The following is a 26,630-nucleotide window of genomic DNA, read 5'->3' on the forward strand; positions in this document are numbered from 1 at the left end:
TTCTTCAGTTAAAACAGAAAAACTAAATTTAAAGTTTTTAAAAACTTAGTCAATTTTTATTTTCTGTTTATTCCTATAAAATTGTATTTTGTTATAAATAAAAATATTATTGAACATAAAAAGGTGATTATACACATAATTTACTTATTAAAGCGTAGTAATTTGTTTACCAATTTTAATTGAGAAAATGTATATTTATCGATAAATTAATATATTCATGCAGGTTCGGCATACTCATATTTCGTTACCTATATAGTTACTGTAATTCAACCCCAACTTCATCAAACTACCCGTAACATCCAAGGCGATAGAGTTGTAACCTTCTGAACATGCATGCGTATATCGCAAAGATGTTTGCAGAGTCCAGAGTTACATCTGCACGAAGTAAACTTACGATTCGACAAGCAAGCGGGTATCCTGGTTTCCAACGCCGCGCAAACCATAAACGATTTTCGTCACCGAACTAGGCCGGGATCGTGCAATTAATTCAAGCGTATCTGTCTCCGGCTGCGAAACGCCCGAGCACAAGGCTCGGCTTTTAGTACAGCACGAGACACGAACTACATTTCCGCAAAATTTAAGATGTTCTCCCCTTGCCGTTACATCCGTCATATGCCCGAAGCGTCAACGCCGGATGTTTATTACCTATCCGTTGCGCGCGGAGCATGCGGAAAGCGGACACCTGCATATCCCGTGGAATGGAATTCATCAACGCGGTATTAAGTGGCTGATTTATATTCTCGATCAAGTTTCTACGGTGTTACCTTATTAAAAGTGACGTAATATGAATACGAGACACGGATGCAATTTTTTATGCCGCGCGGAAGATTCTGTATCGGAATGTCGAAAAAAAATGTACGTTCTTTCATAAAGAGAACGTTAGCAGCTGGTAATCGCTGGTACGCATCTGGTAATCGCGCTGTTGAAGTAATCGTAAGGAGTAGTCATTAACTTGGAAGTGAACATCGACAAGAAGATTCAACACCCTTCTTCTCGTATCTCCTCGTGTATTCTCACTCGTAAGATAAGACATCTTCCACTTGTAGAAATCATTCCGCGGAGATCACTTTGTTACGCGCTTGGAACTGACCATTTTTCAATGTCGTCCCGTTTGAATCATTCCCTTCGGTGGAGACTACAATGGTTTCATTAATCAAAAATACCATCAACGTGGGGAGCAGATGCGTACTCGTGTAAATTTCACGTTTTCGTAACGTTCAATTTCAATAGTTTACGCATATACGCGGCTATTACCGCGGCTGTATCGATCTGCCTATCTCGGTTGGTCGATCACGTATGATGATAACTTACGTGAAATGAGATGAAACAAACGATTATCGAGTCCTGTATTACTGGACACATATGGCAGAGGCCGTATACCGAACGCCAGGATGTTCGACACGGTCCTTGTGTATTTGCATAATACATCAATCGAATATACGAGCGCCACCAGTGAAGAGCTTGCATACGACGACATTTCGTGATGCACCGAACAAATTACTAAGAGTGCGTTCCGTTTCATGCATGATGCGCGTAATGCATAATTTATCCTTGTGTGTTGTTCACAAAATATTATACAAAGATAAGTGATGCATATTATGCGCATCATGCGTGAAACGGAACGTACCTATATAGTATGCGCCAATAATGCGCATACGTCGCTTACGTCTCATTCGCATCGGCTGATTGCGAAGGTGCGCGAAAATTAATGCCGGTATTTTTTAAACAAATACTGACGATGGTCAGTATTATTTACACTGATAATAATGAGCATATATTTTTTATAACAAGTGTTAATAGCAATCAATATTGTTCGTATAATTAATGAGAACGACTGATACTCTTTGTATAAGTATCGATAATGATCGATACGTTCGAATACCGATAATGGTCGATACTCTCCTTGCGAGTTGCTAATAACATTTATTGCTCTACACACAAATATTAATAGCGATATATATAACTCCCACAAATCATGCTAGCGACAAGTAATCGGATAATTTCGAACGTTCGTAAAAAAATATATTAAGCACACTCTCAGTATCTCCACCTCCGATCGATCTACCTTGTTGGCGCCTCGCGTAGGTCGAAGGGGTATATTCTACGCGGTCGATACTCGCTATGTTTGCACGGCCTCGTTTCTGATTCCTCATTGTTCCCACAAGCTTCAGCTCTGCCATTCTTTTACACGGACATGACTTAAGTTTTTCGATTTGTATAGATAAGACGATAATGCGATATCCTGCGTTTTATATATGCTTGCGAACTATTCGAAGTTTTATATCGATATAGCATAAAGATATTTATAACCACAGTTATATAGATGTCGAGCAATTAATTTCATACTCGTGACAGAGGGTGATAATTATCATTCGACCCTTGAAAGGATCCCTGATAGTCCCTCATTGACGTGTTTTAACGAGTATGAAATTGACTCTCTTTCTCTCTCTAGTGGAAATTAGGGTAAATTTAACATTTAATTTCTAATGATAATAATTGTTTACGCTTGATAAAAAAATTGATAATCGTCTTAAAGACTAAATTTTAGACAAAAATCAATTGGGCAAATTAAAATGTATGAGAGAGAGAGAGACTATAAATTGTATTAAAAAAACATATATTATAATTATGCAATTCTGTCTTGATTAGATTTCAAATTTTAACGCAGTTTAACCTTTCACCTGATTGTCTGTTTCACGTGTATGATGAAAAGGGACGAAAATGCATAACGCGAATATAACGCGTGCAGCATTACTCTATTATCTCTCGTGGGACAAACACGATCTCGCCTTAATGTCATTAAAACTACACGCTTGGTCTCTGTGCTCAAGCAAATTCCCGACAGCGTGCAGCGTACGGTAACTCTAATGGTCGTTACTATTTGCGGTCAAAGTTAAATTTGGATATTCTTGACGACGAGGCATGTGCATCCGTTGTTAATTAGTCCTTGTTTAGGCTGTCCATCCTGTTCAAATTTACAGTGCAAATGCATAACGCGATTCGCCTCGTATATATATAGGAACTAGGAACACACACTCTTGACACACAATTTTTAAATACCCTTTCTTTTTCTTGATAAAAATATACATGATATAAAAATTAAAAAATGCATTTAAAAATATATATTGAAGAAAATGGAAGAAATCACAAAAAATAATAAATTCTATAATTAGAAAAACGCTATCAAGATATACAATTATACAATCAATATCATTACAAAAGGCAAATAAGAGCAACACGCTGTTATTACTTCATATATCTCGCATTAAAAACGGTGTGTTGCTTTCTTGCCTTATATAATGAGAAAGAGAGAGAGAGAGAGAGAGAGAGAGAGAGATATTGATTAATAAATTCTAATTTATCGTTATTTTTTTAAATAAATAGAATGGATGAACATCGGATGGTAATAAAATGAGCGATTGGATATATGTGCAACTAAGATCGCTTCGAGTTATTCATCTTCCACAATGCCTATGTAGGCTGCAATAATCAGTTGCGGTCAAAGCATCATCGCCGCAAACCAATACGGTACCATATATTCTCAGTTATCGTATCCTGTTGGTCCGGTAGATCAATATAAACTATGTGTTGATTAATAATACATATCCAGTTTATATTACGTGCACATGTAAACTGAAAATGTGTCGTCAAAATTTAAAACTCGTGATACATATTATATATATATATATATATATATATATATATATATATATATGTGTAGGTCCGGAAGTATGTTCCGGGACTTTTATTTTTGATATCGGTATATTCCGGGACATTTGGCAGTTTCCAGGACTGTCCTGGAAAAAACTGATGTCCTACGGCAATTTTCGGGACAGTTTTTTGAATCTGATTACATATATATGCGTTATATTCCAGGACTGTACATTTCAAAAAACGTAAACAGTTCCGGAACATACCTCTGGACCTACATATATATATGTATGACACATAAATTTCACTGTCACTCCCGTGAATTTCTGTAGGTAATATTCGCATTCAATTCCTGGAGAAGTGACATATAAATAATGAGAATTATTAATTATAATTTACCTGTCACATCAAATATCATAGTTATAACACACATTTAGAGTTTCTCTACATTAATAATGTATAAAGAGCCCTAGAAGTTTCATAATCAATTATTTAATATCAAGCACCCGCTGTGTGTGTGTGTGCCGCGAATATCCATTCCAAACCATTCCCCGCGATAATTCATCAAGAAAATATATCATGACTTCCGACACATTAGCTCGCCCTGCATACCGCGGATTCCAGTCGCGCTGACAAAATCCGCGTGACCTCAACTAATTTGATTCGAGCCTGCGAAACACCCCGAACGAGTGCGATTTCATCGCAGTTTAATTAATGTCAAGCACGACGCAATAAAAGCGAGCGGCCAAAGGCGCTTTCGCTCGTGGAGAAGCGTCTCGCGTTTTCAAGTTCAAGGCTGCGCTCGAAAAGCCAGCAGCGGCGCAGTTGCCGACTGCAACCGGGGTTCCGTTCCCCTTACGAGACACCCGTCACAGCATGGCACGCCCCGCTGATGGACATACAGAGAGAAGCTCACACACGGCGCGGAGAGACCTTTACACAGCCCGTAAAACAGTGTTATACAGGCGACAGCAAACTGAAACTGGAACGCGGTTACATTTGCCTCGACACGAGGATGACTCGGTGCACATCCAGGACGGTAATAATGGAAGGAAAAAAAAGAACGACGGCGTTTATCGGAACGCGGATGTAATGGGCAGCAACAGTTTTGACTTTGTACCGCGCGATGAATCAATACATAGATTTGACGAGCGAAAAAGCCAATCAACGAAAAAGGTTCCGTTGATCACGATTTACGTCGAAAGATATCGGCAATTTAATACACGTTCGAAAAAAGACGAGCGATTCTGCTGTATAATTCTGCTGTAAACTGGAGAAAAATCTGATAAACGTTTTATAATACAATTCACGACAATTCACGGTAATTCAACCAAGAAATCGAGCCGAGCAATAAATGCGGCGGACGCAGTGTATCGAGTTGACGTAATCACATTTCGGTTATGCTGAGAAATTTTCCATTCAACGCAAATATTTTCGGAAAAGACATCTCGCGTGTCGAGTTCCGCGTTACGTACTGCCCGGCGAGCACCTCTGAAGTACGCAGCTTTATAAATTATTCATGAAATATTCGTAGACGCAATCGAATTCCTCGACTGTCGCGCGCGGTTCCACGTTTAAAGTGACATTATTCCGCACGTGTGGAGACGAGAAGAGACATAGTGGCGAAAAGTAAAACGAGTTATTTGCAGATGCAAATTGTTGACGAGTTGACCTTCCGAAAAAAAAAAACCTCCCTGTCAGACTGGTCACTTGCAGCTTGCAGATTATCGATTTTATTTAATGCGAAAGCTCGATATGTAAATTGGATTACATTTACGTACTTTTGCCTCGATCCACGAATGACGAACTAATGATCGAATTAACGGAATTTGCTTAGTCATATCATGGAAATCATCTTCATACAGTTCGTTGCACAGATTAAAATAGAGACTTCGTCGGATGTCGCAAAAATTAACAGAAAATTTTCACACAATTTTTTACGATATTTTTAAAATTGAGAAAGATTCGCAATTTTTCGTTCTCTGAAATTGCATAATCGTACATGTAGCTGCTTATACAAATACAATTCTGTATTTAACAATTCTGCTTGAGATTACTGTTAATACAAAATGCGCAGAAGCTACATGAATGATTAAACATTGGCACCAATCCTCAATCCTCCAGCAAACAGTATAGATTGCTCGTGAATTATATTTCGACCAGAAAAATCCAACAAACTGAGAAACGAGCTGGAAAATGAGAAAATAATAATAAAAGGAAAGTAGCCGTCCTGACGGTACCCGACGTTAAAGGGGTTGACAAGAAATTTGCGTCGCGGCATAATTTTGTAACATTATTACGGCCAGGTAATTTACTTTTGCTTTCATTTTAGCGCTAAGAAATCACTGAAATGTTATAAAACTGGCTATTTCCAGCAAACGAAGTCTCTTCCGATGCGCACGTCATTTTTTCGCAAAGTTCGAAATTTCATCACCACGACTAATTTGTTTCTTTAAACTTTAAATCAATAATCATATTTTTAAATAAATAGCCTTTATAATGAAAAGAGATGAAACTTTATAAACAGAAAAAATTCCGACTTGATTTCTTCTGCAGTTAAATGTCTGACAAAGAAATTTTTCAAAAAAGTTTATCGGCGCATCCACTGATCCTACGATTTGCCTAGCTTATAATGTAAGGATTCCGCCGTTAAATCTACGAGATAGTACATCTTCTCGACGCGGCAGGAACAGGAATGTGATAATTGAACTCGATTTAGAGCGAGCACGATCTCGAGTCGCCTATATTTGATGCAGGAAAATGAGAAAACTTTCGATTTCGATCGATTAACGGGGGATCGACTGCAGTCTAGGTTACGAAGGTCATAATCGAGCTTACGTATTCCCACGCGCACCTTCTACAGATCACCTGGCACTTCGACTTTCACGATGATATTTCACCAACCAAGTTGCAAATCCGCGAGCAGTTTCCTCGCGGATCTCGACAAGAAATATCACCCTACGCACTTTCAATGTCCATTCAAGATCGCGGCACGTCGAATAAAAATTCTTTCGTGTTCCGTAAAAGTTTGATGTCTCGTCAATACAGCACAATAGGATCTGCCTTGAATTCGATATGGCTTTGTAGATTTTGCAATGTATAATAACTCGGATCGACCGGACTATTCTTTTGCGTGCTGCATTATACGAATTAAACAGAAAGTGAGAAAACTGAATAACGTGAAAATATAATTACGTTCTCCTGTTCCTGGTAGTCATCGAACAATGTAGATTTCTATGACGTATACTATAGCTTCTTCGATTATCGAATCGAATAACTCAATAGACGATTAAATGGCAATTAATTTGCTATGATTAGGTATAATATACATAATGATGTAAAATGCTGCGTATAGGCAGCTGCATATTAAACCTCCATATTTTAATTGTTGTTACGGTAATTAGGTCGAGTTGCTATCAATCAAATTGATTAGAAACAGCAGTCGCGATTCGCATATTTTCAAGTCAAATTAATTAGTCTTTGAACTTCAACGCTTTCGTATTTAACGCAAGTGCCATGTTGTCCGTGTGCATCATTTGTCACGATAATGAAACATTTAATTATCGGAAGCCTCGCTGTGCTCGATAATACGTAATGAATGATGCCGTGGCAAATGCTAAAAGTATAATTATTTGCGTAATCCATGTACAATGTATCCACAGCAAAATTATATAATAAAAACATTTTGCGATTATCTTCAAATATTAGAAAAAAATATAATATTTTTCCTGTGTATTTATTAATATTTATAAACCATACCTGACACTCTGACATTCGTCATCGAGTAAATTACGCACGGCACCTGAAAATTTGACACAAACTCCTTTTGAACTTAGAAAAAGCATATTCGAGCACGTCTAAACCACTGTGACGTTTAGTCGATACATGGTAAGCGTATCTTGCAGTTCACAGCTCACACAAAGTTTTTAACGGTATTTTTTATTATTTAGCACGTCGTCGGATCTGACAGATGAGACAAAAGTTTCCTACTTTTGGCGTTATAAAGTAAAAGTGGAAACAAAATAATTTAACGGCTGACTTTTATTATCGCGATTGTGTTCTTCTAAAACTTGGTCATTTAGATTTTCCATTGTACACGTATGAAATCAATCAAGAACAAGTATCATACTTTTCAAAAATATAAAAAAAACAAATTTACTTTTCTCTTGATTCATCTTAAGTGCCTCCTTAAAAAATTAAAATCTGCGAGTAGAAGGACAAATTCTAACTCAAACGAAGCAATTTGTTCCATGCATGTGATTAATGTTGTCGTTGCCGCCTTCAAAGTTGTAGCTTTTTCCGTTACGCAAATAATTGGAATTGCAAATAGAGGTATCTCATCCGTGTCAAAGCGTTCGGCAATGTAGTACTATGATCACTAACAAAGTTATGCAAATTTTGATGGACACATTTTGCCTTGATTTTCTACTCTCGTTACTCTTCCGTCAAAATAAATAAATAAATAAAAAAAACAAAGCACACAAAAACAAAATTACACAAATCCGGTTTCTACACAAAATCTCTTACTAAAAATATTCAAAAATAATGAACAGCTCTCTTTCTTTCTAAGATTTTTAAAAATAGAAAAAATCCACATAAGCTTTTTGTCGCTAATAACGTAATAGCACGTTTGAAAGAACCAGAAAGTGAGAAAGAGAGATAGAGAAAGTTAGTAATTTTCGAAATACATGTCTCAAGATATATACCCATTGTATTTTAAAACACATTATCCGAATTATGCATTAGCCGTTATGATGTGTATTGAGGTCATACTGGTCCGCGTGGTGCATTTATTAAAATGAACCAACCTATATATGCATCAGCCATTACGCAACCTTGAATTGACACACACTTGCGAAATCCTGGTTAGCATCTGGAATTGACATTCGATACATGCGACATAGGGAAGTGCATGAGAGAAGAAGTGGGATATCGTATGCGTAGACCGGTGAGCGACAGAGCGAAGAAAGTTCAAGGTTCTCGGGTCATCGATTCTCATCAGCCGCACAGCGGTGCAAGCTGCTGTTCGCGACCAAGATATAGCAAGAAAGAAAGAAAAAGAAAAAAAGGGTCATTGTCGTTTTAGGACGAGGAAAACAGAGGTGCGTGTTGTCAATGGTATATACGTCATTGTAAACAATCAGATTCAACAACATAAAGGAATATGCAGCCAATATTTGAAAAAGAACAAAAAGAATAATTTATAGATAACGTTACAGCGAGATAAATATTTTATTTATTGAGACGCGTGATTTCGTTGAAAATTACTTAAAAAAATTATTCTAAAACTTTTGTATATGCAGCAAGAAGGAGAAAGTGAATCTATTTTTAGTATAACAAATCAGTGATTAAAAAATAATATAATATAATAAAAAAAAACTGCGGTAAAGTAATGCTAAGCCGAAGCTATTGGAATCATTTTCAACAGCAATCAAATGCCACCATCAGTTACAAATAATCAAACAGCGCGAAAAGAAGTCGCTAAATCTGATGATTAAACGGTTATTCGCGCGGAAAAGAAGGCAAGAAAAGGTCGTTGAAGGCCGCGAGTGGCCTTGCTGTTATCGCCAGCTTTTCGCGGAAGTCGCACAAACCGCGAGAGATGCTTGCGGTAACGGCGGTGGTGTGAGTTAGCTCCCGTTACCGTACAGTCGGATCCCTCAAACCGAGAGGGTGGCGTTGCGGATCAATACCAACTGCCCCTATTCTTCAGCTGGCGTATGCACGCCGCGCGTAGTCTCGCACGGCCGAGACAGACCTGATACGCGCGTGCACGCTCGTGCTTTCTCCAACGTATCAATAAGTATACGATGATCATTTGTGTGAGTATATGTGAAAAATTCGATGTGTATTCACTACACAATTCCATATATGTATATATAAATTGTGTTTATGCGCGCGCGTGTACATGGTTAGTAATCATGAACCGTAAAAAACGAGATGCTCTCCGTTGGAGGGCTGACTAGACGCGGTAGACCACTACTGACGCTCTCGTGCCGTCTGGTTCCGCTAGCTTTATCCACTTGTTGGCTAGTGATTACGGTCGCGCCAGACAACCAAAACGTAACTAAATCCCGTAGCTAACTTTCTGATCTTTGATACTCTATTGTGGGCGATATAATAGTGGACAAATTATACGCATAAATGTGAAATAAATGAGCGATATACCTTACTGGGGTTATTGTCTGCTGTAATCTCTTTAATTATGAGAAAATATATGTCTTAAAGTTCATAAAGAAAAATGTTATTCGTTCGTGCACGGCGGAACAAGTCGTTGCGTTTGTCTAAGATAGTTGTGCGATCGCGGAAAACTTTTAATTTAATTCCCGAGTTCTGTAAGTAAAAGATAAAAGTTACATAAGCGTTTTCCACAAAATTATATATATTTTTAGTGCTTATAAAAAAAATTTATTCTTGTAGGTAAGATAACGTCTCACGACATTTTACATTATTACTCCTTCACAATTTCGAGATAATTACAAAAATTTTCATACGTAAACTTCAATTTTATAGATTTTTAGATTAGTTTTAGAAATTGTTTTTATCCCTATAAAACTCACAAAAAATAAGAAAAATATTAATTGCTGGCGAAGTCTCTTGCATTGTTTTTAAGAAGTTTCCTAAGATTCTTACCCCGAGATGCATTATTATGTAGACCAGAGTAAGGTTTACGCCACACTCTATAAATATCCACTAAGTTCACGGAAGAGGATTATTAATAGACGTGTTTTACATGATCGGATATATGGGAAAGAGGGCAAAGTGAACTTTACGATATCATCAAACTTGTCTCATTACGAGAGATTCAAACTTTGGAACTATAACTATCAACCATCAAAATTCAAAAGCTCGTACATAAATAAATTTTGCAATTGTAGAATATAACACAACTGCATAATTTCATATCCTCGCACGGACAAATAAGCACGCGAGCTTTTCCGTATATTATTGCTCATCATATGACCATAATTTATATGATAAAATCTACATAAATTAACATATAATTTCATTAAATACATAAATTAATTTAAATAAACATTTTTAAATATAATAGATAGCAAATAAAAGGAAAAATTATAAATTTTGTCCCAAATACAATACACATGTAATATAAAATAGAAACAAGTTATTTAAAAAATTAGTTATATCATAATGTAAAATGTTACATCTTAATATATATATTTGCAATTGTTAAAGATTTATTCCTCTATAATTTCAGATATGTATGTATTATGTAATACACGCACAACAATTAATTCCCATGTATTATAAATAATGTCTGATCTAGATGTCTACTCAATCCATATACAATAAAAACACAGTTCCACGTTAATCAAAAAATTTAGGCCATATCTAAATTTATTAAGTATCTGCGATACCGGGCGATACGTATCAAAATTTTACGAAATGGCATAATAAGTGCCAGACTATTTCACAAAGGAACACTGTTCTGACATATTGCTCACGATATAAAACAGCTGTCACGGGGAAATATTGGTGCGTAGTCCATAATTTACGTGATATGCATAAATCTCATTTTCAAGATCCCTGCCAGTAAAAATAAAGATGTGAACAGACAGCGTCTACGAACGGTATAGTGAGTGATGAAATATTTTATCGTTTATTTGGCACGAGATAACGCTCGCGGCGATACGAGATCGCGGCACAAAGTATATATCATATGTGAACACCAATATTCCACAACTTTTCATTTTCGTGATCGCGGTTGAAAAATAGAATTTTTGTGATAAAATACATCATCGGTTATATAACTGCGATGGAATCTACAAAATTTAATAAATTTTTCCAGATTTCCAACAAAAATTGTTTCCTGGATATACAATAAGAAAGCATCTCATACGAGATACGAAAAAATTAATCCGAGAAAGAATAAAGTGAAATAAGAAAATAATAAAACAAGCAATGAAAGATTTCTATTTCGTATAAAGTGCACGATAAAGTATACGATAACGATAAAAAGTAAAATCGAAATAAAAAACCAAGAAATAAATATAAAGCACATACGAATTGTGCGCGTACTGTAAACTGCTGACAAATAAACCTGGCTGATTTGATTTGAAACTAAACTGATAACGTCAAGTTGTAGATAGATTGTCTCATGCTGTTGAGCTAAGGGATAAAATTGCAACACGTCGCTAAAACAACAGCCCGTGAGAGCTGTGCCATCGCTCGCTCCGTTCCTACATAATTCAATAATGAAACATGCGATCAGATAATGAACGAGTGCATAGAATCTTGTCACGTGTCGACGCGATCGTATCTTCAGCAACATGTGTTCCGAAACGTCATTGTCATTGTCTGCCGTATAATATCGGTAAATCTAAAGAGTAACAAATTGAACTTGAGTGCAGTCACGCGCGATTTAAAAAAACGCAACGAAACATTCGCACGAATAAGGGAGCAACGGAAATTGTCCTGTTTTAACATATAAAATAAATCTATACTACCGCCTTTTCCGGAAGATATATTACAGCATTAACTTTAGACTATATGTCTACAAGATCTATGTAAGATATTCATTTTCAAGATGATCCGAAAGACAAATTTCTGGACTCTTGACTTAAATAAAGCAAACGCGAACTCATATGGATAAGTTTAGTTTAGCAAAGTTTAAACTTAATTATAAATAAACAAAACGATTTTATGTAAATAAATTGTCAATTCAATATAATTTAACCAAATAATATCTACAAACAAACCGATTAAACGATAACGACGTTGGTGATAAAACGTCATTTCGAAATTTCCCATCAATATTGTCGGTCGTAATCAACGACACGCGCGCGAGCGACGTAAAAAACGTATATGCATGCGCCCGATTTCGGTGTACACGCCCGGCATTCTCGTAATTCCACACTCCCAAACGCGAACGTGATGCTTGAACATTCGATGAATTTCCGTGTCGTTTTGTTTGCCGATGTTTGTTATGTGATAGTACTTATTCATCGGTACATCCCAACCTGTAACGCTGGTTACAACGATAATACATGCTCGACGGTACCTGGTAACAGCGTCGAGTGAATTTATTATATGCGCAAGAATTTATGCCCCCTTCATATACCTGCGCGTAATATAAATTTATATGGTTGAAATTAAAGCCGAAGTTTAAGGGCCAAAATTGTAAACCTGGTGTGATGCATCGTTAAAGCTACTGACGGAACTATATCGCTATCGCGGTGCTGCTATTTGTAACTGCTGCAGTAACTGTTAACAAACGTTATCTATAATTAAATTAATTTCATTATTTTGATAGATAATTACGCTTTACATTTAAAAATAATATAAAGGAAAAAAATGAAAAATCGATTATTGCATGATGTCAAATGATGAATCCCACTTCTAAAATTTGTATTTTTAAAACAGTCTATTTCAATTCCTTCGTATTCAGATTATTGTAACTTTGTTACATTAATGATGCATCAACGGTGACAAGCATCAACTTGATCGAACGACGTTATGTCTTCCCGACGTGTAAACCTGTCGAAGATCACCTCGGGACAAGCGGATGCTACGTACGCACGGTGCATCGGTCTCTTGAGAAATTACACGTCACGTGCATGTGAGTGTCAGAGAACGTGCGACTGGTCGCAACAGTGGTAAATCACTGCCGCGACCGCTGGAAAATGTATCTGGCAGAAAGTCGAGAAAATTGCGACCCCGTTCGACAATCACCGTCCCATGTATTACTTGTTAAAACTGTTTATTTATCGGGTATAAAGATATAAAGACGTTAACTTGACGAAGGCCACTAACTTCGTTAAATGTTTCAAGCATATTAATTATGCAAGCGTGGAATACAATACTTTAATTCTGGAGATAATTGGTTGAAGTTCAAAATTCGCAATTACGAAAATGTCGAAGTCCGCGAGGTCGCCAAAAAATTATTTTCGAAATGAGCAATCAAAGTGGAAAAGGACCAATGATATCGCATAGAGTTCACTACATATCAATCCACTATTTTTTGTTAACTTTTATAGCTCGGATAATATTGAGTTCTACCATTCAATTGACCATTGCTGATATTCTGACAGATTAATAATGAGAAATTTTAACTGTTACATGGAAATTATTCAATTTATGGCACAAAGAAAAAATCTTTCTTCTTCCTTCTCTTCTCGCATATTTTAAAATAAGTCTGACGTGTTATTTATCACAATATAAATTGATTATTATAATTGTAATTGCACATTTACCTGCAAGAAACCAAAAGATAATATCAAAGATAAAATAAATATCATTTAAATTAGAAATAAAAAAATAATAGAAATGCAATAAACTCAATTTAGTAAACTCTATGTGATCAATCCACTTAGGCTACGGTCAACGTGACGCTACAAATGCTTCGAAGCATTCCTCTTCTTTTCTTTCAATGAAGAAAGAAGGAGAAGAAGAACGCTCCAAAGCATTTGTAGCGTCACGTTGACCGTAGCCTTAGTCACATATAATTCGGAAACTATTCCGACTACAACATTTTTGTATCAAGATTTTTTATCTTTCATTAATTTCCAAAATACGCTATTAAAGTATTGTATGATGATTGTAAGAGATCCTATACTCGCATCAAATTACGCGAACTGTATTGTTATTTTACACCTAATTAATACTATCTATTAATTTGTAATAGGTCGCTTATTAATTAGTTCATTGTAGTTCTCTGTATAGAAGTAATAATTGTCACACGCGAATTGACATGTCAAAAGAGTATATAGAGCTGCTTGACAGCTTAGCGCGAGAATCCGTTAATTTTCGAGGCAATGAGGCCGTGATAAATCTGTCGCGCGGAAATCGCGAGGCGAATCGCACAGCGGCGCACTTTAATGACCTATATTTCGAATGCCGGGTTTTGGGCTATCACAAATGTACATATCGTCCATCCATTCACACGTCCATAAAAAAAACAAGATGAAAAGGCGAGTGAACAAAAACCCCCAATATCTATTCACAGTAACCAGAGTATAAACGCGAAAGTGGTTTTTCTTCGGCTGGACGCACCGCCAGGCTGATGTCAGCGGCCTGCACCACTCGAAAAAGAACGGACGCGGAATAAATTTCGGCTATTCGCGTATTCTCAATAATCGCACTTCTAATCACACGTCGTGTATGAGAGCTCGTCGATGTTAACGGCATTTGCTGCTCGGCACATATGTACGAAATGTATGCAGGTATGCACGGATGCGCGATCGGGCTGTTTGATTGATGCGAGTTCCACGGTCGTTCAGTAAGTATATAGAACACAATGCTCTACGAGAACTTGACACGCCAATTTTTTAAGTGACTGCAGAAATAGCGATATGTATATTAGCTGTTACACGCGTCGCTTTTCTTTCAGGAAAAATTGCATCAGTCAATTCTATGAAAATGTCATCGAATTATTTTAAGATGTCAACCTGAATTTTTTCACTTTATCGCGAATTGAGCATTAAATTCTCGATATTGTGAGTTAACGTTTATGAGACAAAGTTAGCTGACTGTAAGCACACTAAGAGGATTCCTTTTAATATTCAAAACATATATCGCGATGCGCGATTATACGCGTGTGTATAATCTGCGGAAGTGCCTGTCGCGGTTTACGTATTTAGCGAATTCTCACGGGACATCATATTCTGTCGTGCATTGGATACGTGTACGCGCACATGTATCAGCCCGTACCATTATACGAAAGAATAAATCCTACGAGCCGATATCGACAGCGACAGAGCGCAATGCCGATAAAAGAAAGAAAAAAACTATACCGAATTTTTCCAAAGGGCGAAAGAGCAAAAATAAAATATTTGCATACGTTTCTTTCATCCGTGGAAAAACGTTTGCAAAATAAGTTTGCTTCTACATATAGTATTCTTTGCTTATTCTATATTCGACATTCACCCACACTCACGTAATACGGACGGTGGCACGAGTGGTAAATGCACAATGCAAAAATTTCAGGTGCTTGCTTCGATACACGAAACGTGAAAACATCGCGAATATACGCGGGAGGAATATTAAAACTGTGTTATCAATTTGCTTGTGCACGTAACGGTACGAAACGAGCGCGGATAAATAGCTCTGCAGTTTGCGTCTAAAAAAAAAGTAGTTCGAAGCAAAACTATAGCGAAACGTTTATCGATCAATTCCCAGAAAACGTTGATATAACGCACTAATTTACAATCGTTTCCAATTGAACGTAGGTTTAACGTAAATAGACATGAAATGCCTATAGTCACTGCATCGTACGTCATAATCTTTTTAATAAAATTTGTATATAAATTATTTGTAAATTAATCCCTATTAAAAGTGGTACACTAGATTGAAATAAAGAGTGTGTGAAGTTGGCCCCCCCAAATGATCCAAATATAGTTCTGTTTAGAGTTCTGAATTCTTTCGGACAATAGGAAGAGTTCCTAATAAATTTTAAAAAGAGTTCTGGCGATTAAAATAACGAAAACACCTTTTGAAAAAAGGGGGGCCAACTTCACGATTTTTTAAATCAAATTTTGAGATCGAATAGTTCTGAATGGTCTAAACGCTTTATTTTGCGATTATCTAGAGTTCCTGATACACAAAAAATTTTTTTGGTTAATTAAAAAACAAAAAAAAATTTTGAAAATTTGATTTTAAAACCGAGTAGTTCTGAATGCCTTAAACGTTTTATTTTGCAATTACCTAGAGTTCCTGATATATAAAAAAATTTTTAGTTTAATTAATAACAATTTTTTGGCAAAAGAAAATTTTCAATCATCTCTCGTTTAAATATCGATTATCTTGCAAATCGTTAGCTTAATCGCTTTGAACCATAAGGCATTTCGTCACAACTCGTCGAAAAATGTCCAAAAGTCCTATCAGAACTATTCGGTACTCCAAAAAAATTTTCAACCCCGGGACTTAGAAAACTTTCAATTATCTCTCGATCAAATTTCGGTTATCTTGCAAACCGTTGGCCTAATCGCTCTGAGCCATAAGACTTTTCGTCACAACTCGTCGAGAAATGTCCAAAAGTCCCATCAGAACTATTCGGAACTCTAAAAAAATTTTCGACCTCGGGACTTGAAAACTTTCAATGTCTGTAAAGTTGGTCCGCTTTTTTCAAAATTCGGAAAAATTTGTTGGAGTTCTGGATTCTCCAGCAAGAGTTCTAGAGTTCTCTATGAATTTTAGAAAGAGTTCCGTTAATTAAAATGACGAAAACACTATTTAAAAAATGGGGGGTTAACTTCACGGCGCCCTCATTTTTAAAAAAATAAATTTTTTATAGTAGTTCCGGATAGATTTCGATGAGTTCTAAAGTTCCCAATAGATTTTATAGCGCTACGACCAATAATTCAAAAGTTACAGCCCTTTAAAGTGCCCCATTTCGAAAAATTTCTAAGTCCCTAAGGGTAAATTTTTTTTTCGGAAATTGGCAGTTCCCGCGGGAGTTCTGGTCGCCCCCCGAAGAGTTCTATCAAAAACTATCAGGATCCGAAGCGCTGCGACCAATATTTCAAAAGTTACAGCCCCTCAAAGTACCGCAACTCGAAAATATTCTAAGTCCCGAGGGGTAATTTTTTGGGGGGGAAATTCGCAGTTCTTGCTAAAGTTCTGGTGGCCCTCCGAGAAGTTCTATCGAAAACTATTAGGTTTCGAAACGATTCGACCAATATTTCAAAAGTTACAGCCCTTCAAAGTACCGCAACTAAAATTAAAAAATTATTTTACCGGAGTTCTCGCTGAAGTTCTGGTGGCTCCCCGAAGAGTTCTATCGAAAACTATAAGGGTCCCAAACGCTCCGACCAATATTTCAAAAGTTACAGCCCCTCAAAGTACCGCAACTGAAAAATATTGTAATTTTTTGGGGGGGAAATTCGCAGTTCTCGCTGAAGTTCTGGTGGCTCCCCGAGAAGTTCTATCGAAAACTATTAGGTTTTGAAACGATTCGACCAATATTTCAAAAGTTACAGCCCTTCAAAGTACCGCAACTAAAATTAAAAAATCATTTTACCGGAGTTCTCGCTGGAGTTCTGGTGGCCCCCCGAAGAGTTCTATCGAAAACTATAAGGGTCCGAAACGCTCCGACCAATGTTTCAAAAGTTACAGCCGCTCAAAGTACCGCAACTGGAAAATATTGTAATTTTGGGGGGGGGGGAATTCGCAGTTCTCGCTGGAGTTCTGGTGGCCCCCCGAGACGTTCTATCGAAAACTATTAGGTTTCAAAACGATTCGACCAATATTTCAAAAGTTACAGCCCTTCAAAGTACCGCAACTCGAAAATATTCTAAGTCCCGAGGGGTAATTTTTGGGGGGGGAAATTCGCAGTTCTTGCTAAAGTTCTGGTGGCCCTCCGAGAAGTTCTATCGAAAACTATTAGGTTTCGAAACGATTCGACCAATATTTCAAAAGTTACAGCCCTTCAAAGTACCGCAACTAAAATTAAAAAATTATTTTACCGGAGTTCTCGCTGAAGTTCTGGTGGCTCCCCGAAGAGTTCTATCGAAAACTATAAAGGTCCGAAACGCTCCGACCAATATTTCAAAAGTTACAGCCCCTCAAAGTACCGCAACTGAAAAATATTGTAATTTTTTGGGGGGGGAAATTCGCAGTTCTCGCTGGAGTTCTGGTGGCCCCCCGAGAAGTTCTATCGAAAACTATTAGGTTTTGAAACGATTCGACCAATATTTCAAAAGTTACAGCCCTTCAAAGTACCGCAACTAAAATTAAAAAATCATTTTACCGGAGTTCTCGCTGGAGTTCTGGTGGCCCCCCGAAGAGTTCTATCGAAAACTATAAGGGTCCGAAACGCTCCGACCAATGTTTCAAAAGTTACAGCCGCTCAAAGTACCGCAACTGGAAAATATTGTAATTTTGGGGGGGGGAAATTCGCAGTTCTCGCTGGAGTTCTGGTGGCCCCCCGAGACGTTCTATCGAAAACTATTAGGTTTCAAAACGATTCGACCAATATTTCAAAAGTTACAGCCCTTCAAAGTACCGCAACTAAAATTAAAAAATTATTTTACCGGAGTTCTTGCTGGAGTTCTGGTGGCCCCCTGAGGAGTTCTATCGAAAACTATAAGGGTCTGAAACGCTCTGACCAATATTTCAAAAGTTACAGCCCCTCAAAGTACCGCAACTCGAAAATATTCTAAGTCCCGAAGGGTAATTTTTTTTTCGGAAATCAACAATTCTCGCTGGAGTTCTGGTGGCCCCCCAAGAAGTTCTATCAAAAACTATTAGGTTTTGAAACGATTCGACCAATATTTCAAAAGTTACAGCCCTTCAAAGTACCGCAACTAAAATTGTTAATGCTCCCAACTTGGGGGCTTGTGCGTATGCACGTATTCGTCGTGAATAAATAAATCCTGGGATTAAAGTGGACTGTATAATTTTTACTTAACGTTCGTCCGTACAAAGGTATCGCCAGATCGCAACTGACTCTCGCTGCTGCTTCGCCTGACGGCGGAACCTTGCATTAACTATCGCCGCAACGACACTAGTGGCGCACACGCCATCTAATCGCGGTGATTTTGAATCAAAATACAAAAAAAATCTTGGAGATGCGCTGAACGCCATAACAAAAATTAATAAATCTTTTTACCGGAGTTCTCGCTGGAGTTCTGGTGGCCCCCCGAAGAGTTCTATCGAAAACTATAAGGGTCCCAAACGCTCCGACCAATATTTCAAAAGTTACAGCCCCTCAAAGTACCGCAACTGAAAAATATTGTAATTTTTGGGGGGGGAACTTCGCAGTTCTCGCTGGAGTTCTGGTGGCCCCGCGAGAAGTTCTATCGAAAACTATTAGGTTTTGAAACGATTCGACCAATATTTCAAAAGTTACAGCCCTTCAAAGTACCGCAACTAAAATTAAAAAATCATTTTACCGGAGTTCCCGCTGGAGTTCTGGTGGCCCCCCGAAAAGTTATATCGAAAACTATAAGGGTCCGAAACGCTCCGACCAATATTTCAAAAGTTACAGCCCCTCTAAGTACCGCAACTGGAAAACATTGTAATTTTTTTTGGGGGGGGGGGAATTCGCAGTTCTCGCTGGAGTTCTGGTGGCCCCCCGAGACGTTCTATCGAAAACTATTAGGTTTTAAAACGATTCGACCAATATTTCAAAAGTTACAGCCCTTCAAAGTACCGCAACTAAAATTAAAAAATCATTTTACCGGAGTTCTCGCTGGAGTTCTGGTGGCCCCCCGAAGAGTTCTATCGAAAACTATAAGGGTCCGAAACGCTCCGACCAATATTTCAAAAGTTACAGCCCCTCAAAGTACCGCAACTGGAAAATATTGTAATTTTGGGGGGGGGAATTCGCAGTTCTCGCTGGAGTTCTGGTGGCCCCCCGAGACGTTCTATCGAAAACTATTAGGTTTCAAAACGATTCGACCAATATTTCAAAAGTTACAGCCCTTCAAAATACCGCAACTAAAATTAAAAGATTATTTTACCGGAGTTCTTGCTGGAGTTCTGGTGGCCCCCTGAGGAGTTCTATCGAAAACTATAAGGGTCTGAAACGCTCTGACCAATATTTCAAAAGTTACAGCCCCTCAAAGTACCGCAACTGGAAAATATTGTAATTTTGGGGGGGGGAAATTCGCAGTTCTCGCTGGAGTTCTGGTGGCCCCCCGAGACGTTCTATCGAAAACTATTAGGTTTCAAAACGATTCGACCAATATTTCAAAAGTTACAGCCCTTCAAAGTACCGCAACTAAAATTAAAAAATTATTTTACCGGAGTTCTTGCTGGAGTTCTGGTGGCCCCCTGAGGAGTTCTATCGAAAACTATAAGGGTCTGAAACGCTCTGACCAATATTTCAAAAGTTACAGCCCCTCAAAGTACCGCAACTCGAAAATATTCTAAGTCCCGAAGGGTAATTTTTTTTTCGGAAATCGGCAATTCTCGCTGGAGTTCTGGTGGCCCCCCAAGAAGTTCTATCGAAAACTATTAGGTTTTGAAACGATTCGACCAATATTTCAAAAGTTACAGCCCTTCAAAGTACCGCAACTAAAATTAAAAAATCATTTTACCGGAGTTCTCGCTGGAGTTCTGGTGGCCCCCCGAAGAGTTCTATCGAAAACTATAAGGGTCCCAAACGCTCCGACCAATATTTCAAAAGTTACAGCCCCTCAAAGTACCGCAACTGAAAAATATTGTAATTTTTGGGGGAGGAACTTCGCAGTTCTCGCTGGAGTTCTGGTGGCCCCGCGAGAAGTTCTATCGAAAACTATTAGGTTTTGAAACGATTCGACCAATATTTCAAAAGTTACAGCCCTTCAAAGTACCGCAACTAAAATTAAAAAATCATTTTACCGGAGTTCTCGCTGGAGTTCTGGTGGCCCCCCGAAAAGTTATATCGAAAACTATAAGGGTCCGAAACGCTCCGACCAATATTTCAAAAGTTACAGCCCCTCTAAGTACCGCAACTGGAAAACATTGTAATTTTTTTTGGGGGGGGGGGAATTCGCAGTTCTCGCTGGAGTTCTGGTGGCCCCCCGAGACGTTCTATCGAAAACTATTAGGTTTCAAAACGATTCGACCAATATTTCAAAAGTTACAGCCCTTCAAAGTACCGCAACTAAAATTAAAAAATTATTTTACCGGAGTTCTTGCTGGAGTTCTGGTGGCCCCCTGAGGAGTTCTATCGAAAACTATAAGGGTCTGAAACGCTCTGACCAATATTTCAAAAGTTACAGCCCCTCAAAGTGCCACACCTCGAAACTATTCTAAGTCCCGAGGGGTAAATTTTTCTTTCGGAAATCGGCAGTTCTCGCGACAGTTCTGGTCGCCCCCCGAAGAGTTCTATCGAAAATTATTATAACCCGAAGCGCTCCGACCAGTATTTTAAAAGTTACAGCCCTTCAAAGTGCCCCATTTAAAAAATTTTAAGTCCCTAAGGGTAAATTTTTTTTCGGAAATTGGCAGTTTCCGCGTGAGTTCTGGTGGCTCCCCGAAGAGTTCTATCGAAAACTATAAGGGTCTGAAACGCTCCGACCAATATTTCAAAAGTTACAGCCACCCAAAGTGTCACCTCTAAAATTAAAAAAAATTTTTCGGTAGTTCTGACGGGAGTTCTGGTCGCCCCCCGAAGAATTCTATCGAAAACTATTATGGCCCGAAGCGCTACAATTAATATTTCAAAAGTTACAGCCACCCAAAGTGCCACACCTAAAAAATTTTTTTAAGTTTTTAAGAGTAAATATTTTTTTTTCGGAAATCGGCAGTTCTCGCGGGAGTTCTGGTCACCCCCCGAAGAGTTCTATCGAAAATTGTTACGGCCCGAAGCGCTCCGACCAATATTTCAAAAGTTACAGTCCTTCAAAAGTGCAACCACCAAAATTAAAAACTTTCAATCATTATTCAAAAGAAATCGCCATATACGGGTCGAGCAATAGATCTAAAACAGCTCAATATTATTTTATCTATATGTATATTAAATACGCCTATTTTTCAACAAGTTTTTTAGAATATTGATTTTATATCTTATTGGTTTTAACATACAAGTATTAACTTTCAATTATCTCTCGATCAAATATCAGTTATCTTGCAAAGACTTTTCTTATATTATGGTTTCTGCACACAGGACGCGGAAACGCTTGCCGCGCGGCAAGAAGCGACGCGGTAGTCAATCAACGTGTTGCTTTTCCATAAGAACTAAAAGTTTATTGGCTACCGCGGCGCATCTTGTCGCGCGGCAAGCGTTTCCGCGTCCTGTGTGCAGAAGCCATAATATAAGAAAAGTCTTTGCAAGATAACTGATATTTGATCGAGAGATAATTGAAAGTTAATACTTGTATGTTAAAACCGATAAGATATAAAATCAATATTCTAAATAACATGTTGAAAAATACGCGTATTTAATATACATATAGATAATATAATATTGAGCTGTCTTAAATCTATTGCTCGACCCGTATATGGCGATTTCTTTTGAATAATGATTGAAAGTTTTTAATTTTGGTGGTTGCACTTTTTGAAGGACTGTAACTTTTGAAATATTGGTCGGAGCGCTTCGGGCCGTAACAGTTTTCGATAGAACTCTTCGGGGGGCCACCAGAACTTCAGCAAGAACTGCGAATTTCCAACAAAAAAATTACCCCTCCGGACTTAGAATATTTTCGAGTTGCGGTACTTTGAGGGGCTGTAACTTTTGAAATATTGGTCGGAGCGTTTCGGACCCTTATAGTTTTCGATAGAACTCTTCGGGGAGCCACCAGAACTCCAGCGAGAACTCCGGTAAAATAATTTTTTAATTTTAGTTGCGGTACTTTGAAGGGCTGTAACTTTTGAAATATTGGTCGGAGCGTTTCAGACCCTTATAGTTTTCGATAGAACTTCTCGGGGGGCCACCAGAACTCTAGCGAGAACTGCGAATTTCTTCCCCCCCAAAATTACCCCTCGGGACTTAGAATATTTTCGAGTTGCGGTACTTTGAGGGGCTGTAACTTTTGAAATATTGGTCGGAGCGCTTCGGATCCTGATAGTTTTTAATAGAACTCTTCGGGGAGCGACCAGAACTCCCGCGGGAACTGCCAATTTCCGAAAAAAAATTTACCCTTAAGGACTTAAAAATTTTTCGAAATGGGGCACTTTAAAGGGCTGTAACTTTTGAATTATTGGTCGTAGCGCTATAAAATCTATTGGGAACTTTAGAACTCATCGAAATCTATCCGGAACTACTATAAAAAAATTTATTTTTTCAAAAATGAGGGCGCCGTAAAGTTAACCCCCCATTTTTAAAATGGTGTTTTCGTCATTTTAATTAACGGAACTCTTTCTAAAATTCATAGAGAACTCTAGAACTCTTGCTGGAGAATCCAGAACTCCAACAAATTTTTCCGAATTTTGAAAAAAACGGACCAACTTTACAGACATTGAAAGTTTTTCAAGTCCCGAGGTCGAAAATTTTTTTAGAGTTCCGAATAGTTCTGATGGGACTTTTGGACATTTCTCGACGAGTTGTGACGAAAAGTCTTATGGCTCAGAGCGATTAGGCCAACGGTTTGCAAGATAATCGATATTTGAACGAGAGATGATTGAAAATTTTCTTTTGCCAAAAAATTGTTATTAATTAAACTAAAAATTTTTTTATGTATCAGGAACTCTAGGTAATTGCAAAATAAAACGTTTAAGGCATTCAGAACTACTCGATTTTAAAATCAAATTTTCAAAATTTTTTTTTGTTTTTTAATTAACCAAAAAAATTTTTTGTGTATTATTAACTCTAGATAATCGCAAAATGAAGCGTTTAGACCATTCAGAACTATTCGATTTCAAAATTTGATTTAAAAAATCGTGAAGTTGGCCCCCTTTTTTTCAAAAGGTGTTTTCGTTATTTTAATCGCCAGAACTCTTTTTAAAACTTATCAGGAACTCTTCCTATTGTCCAAAAGAATTCAGAACTCTAAACAGAACTATATTTGGATCATTTGGGGGGGCCAACTTCACACACTCAAAATAAATCTCGAAAATATCTCGCTATCCGATTTAAATTGTCCCGACGACGGCGGTGACGCAGATCATTAAAGCCGGATCGATCGGTACATTTACAGGATTATAGTAACAATGGAAAAAACTCACGTTCTCTTCGACGGTCTTCTTGATCTTCACGCTGGCCTCCACCACGGTCTTCCCAGCCTTGTTCACGGCGCTGTACAAGAATCCGCCGAGACTCTTCGCACCAGCCAGTGCCTTCGTGGAAACTGATGGCAGAACAGGAAAAGTAAAATGAGAATAAACGCAATGTTCGTGAAAGAGGACCTTTCTTCGCAGTTAACTCAACGGTGTTAAAGTAAAAAACACCGTTGAAGTAGGTCATAGCTATTACATAAAAATAGGCAAGCGTAAAGTTCTATAACTATTTTTCTTTCAAAAATGAGATGTTATTTTCATCTGTTAGAAAATTACTAATTAAATAAAAACACTTAGTGCCATTTAATTTAATTTTATTAAGCTTTTTCCCTAGCTTATTCAGAAATACTTATTCAGAACAAAAATCAGAGATTACTACTTATAATATTAACTATTAAATAGCATGCATCATTCTCATGTCGTTTTCTTTAATCTTTTAAATTCCATACAATTTTTTTGTTATACACATAAGTTTAGAGTAAAGACTCGAGACACTTAAACATCACTAAAAGAATTGTCTAGAAATTTAAAAAGTTTAAGAAATAGATATGAATGACGCTTGCATGTCATTTAAGACTTAATATTAAGTGTCAGAATTTAGCAAAAAATATTATACATATATATTACAAAAAAGTCTACACTGTTACGTTGAGTAGCCAAAAATCACGCGATATCGGATCAACGTGTAAATGGCTATTCAGAAGTATCACTGGCTTGTTCTAACCCGGATACGTCAGATAGATTTCTCACGAGACTCCTTTGCCAAGAATTCTGACTTCGCCATTCATCACAACCCGATGAGAAAAGGAAATGGTGCGGCGATAGTGATAGAAGCGACTGACGCGAATCGCTTTTCCGAAGCACAACGTTACGAGATCTCGGACGTTAAATATAATACGAGCTATGTATAACTTTCGCTGTATTCAGCTGTATTCCATCGCCAGATGTTCCCGGTGTACGATATAAATTTCAGTGCGACGTGGACTGGTACGCAAAACCCGTACATATCCTTAGTTGTTGTTGAATATTGTGTCACATATCGTCTTCAATGTGTGTGGCTATAACGCAATTAAATACAAATCGCAAAATTATACATCTGTGTATATGCATACTTTTCATGTACAATCTTAACGAAATAACTTTTTTTCTTTCAAATCCATACTTTAGAACCCGCATGAAATATATCGAGTTAAAAAAAAGAGTGGTAATCCCTTTTTTTGTACATTTATTCCATTTTATGCTTCATCGCAGCTAACATCCGCGGATAACGGTAGAATTATTAATTAAGCGAGACGTATATTTCACTATTCAAAAAATAAAAAAATGTAATAACGTTCGCGAGAAAAACGTTACATTACACACGACATACTGAGGCATATACGGCGCATTACACTTTGCCGTCTAAACCGCGCGTCATAAATAGATTGCCGTTTGCTCGCGTAACGCATCGACGGCAAGTTACATTGACATTTAACACTTTCAGTAAAATAAAAAACGATTCACCTCTTCTTATAGCTTTAACGACTCGTGGAAAAGGTCGGCCGGTCTTGGTCTTCGGTCGCAGCGTTTCAAACTGCCACGCCATAGTGTACCTCATCGTATAAACCAACATATCAACGTGATTCCGTCGTAACCTAGAGCACTTTGGAGGTAGTTTCGTGGAAAGCCGTAATGCCGCGAGCGCGTTTTTCCGCTAATTTGATTCGCAGGAATTTTATACGAAACGGTCTCATTGCAGGTCAGCTTTAATCTCAAACCCCAATTTTTGTATAATTATATAATCTAGGTTATATAAAAATTCCTAACGAAACAGACTCAAGTATTTATTTCCTCGAAGCGATAAATAATCCATATAAACGTAAGTCCATAAAGATAAAAGTCAATTTTTTTTAGATGTCACGAAAACGCGATATTTCCCTGAAATTTAAAGGAAAGGAATAATTGGCAATAAAGGTTTAAAGGTTTTTGACGAGACAACTCTCACAGGAATCATGAACGAGTGCAGCGGGTCGCTTTATACGAGCCATAGAAATGAAACTGGAATAGCTAGTTAAAACACACAGCTTTAAAATGAAAGACACGTATTTTTCTTTTACGTATCACGTGGCAGCTGCGTACCACAACAATGCTGCAACGTTGCGATAAACCGACGCCAGGTCATTTGTGAAGGATATTTGAACATTCGCACGTATCCCCCTCGAGAAAATTTACGAAGGCGCGTCTTTAGCATGCATAGGCAAGGATATGCGGAGATTGCCTCTGTAACTCGGTTGCCCCTATAAACTAAAGGCGATTTAATCAACCGGATTGAAGCACTTCAATTCGCGCAGCTTCATCCTTCACCCTTGCCTATCTCCATCCGATTCGCTGCAAGCAGG

General features: G+C 37.7%; 1 protein-coding gene across 4 annotated transcripts in view; it reads right to left on the reverse strand.

The window, feature by feature from the left end:
* Positions 1–26,630, reverse strand: part of Sap47 (Synapse-associated protein 47kD) — a 76,584-nt gene that overhangs the window by 34,409 nt on the left and 15,545 nt on the right. For all 4 annotated transcript variants that reach the window (XM_077421968.1, XM_077421966.1, XM_077421967.1 and 1 more), the window contains exon 4: positions 24,202–24,323. In XM_077421968.1, the coding sequence (XP_077278094.1) occupies positions 24,202–24,323 (122 nt within the window). The remainder of the gene's footprint in view (positions 1–24,201; positions 24,324–26,630) is intronic.

This window comes from Temnothorax americanus, unplaced genomic scaffold (assembly GCF_048541705.1).
Source record: "Temnothorax americanus isolate GAGA-0224 unplaced genomic scaffold, ASM4854170v1 Scaffold7, whole genome shotgun sequence".
Lineage (NCBI taxonomy): Eukaryota > Metazoa > Arthropoda > Insecta > Hymenoptera > Formicidae > Temnothorax > Temnothorax americanus.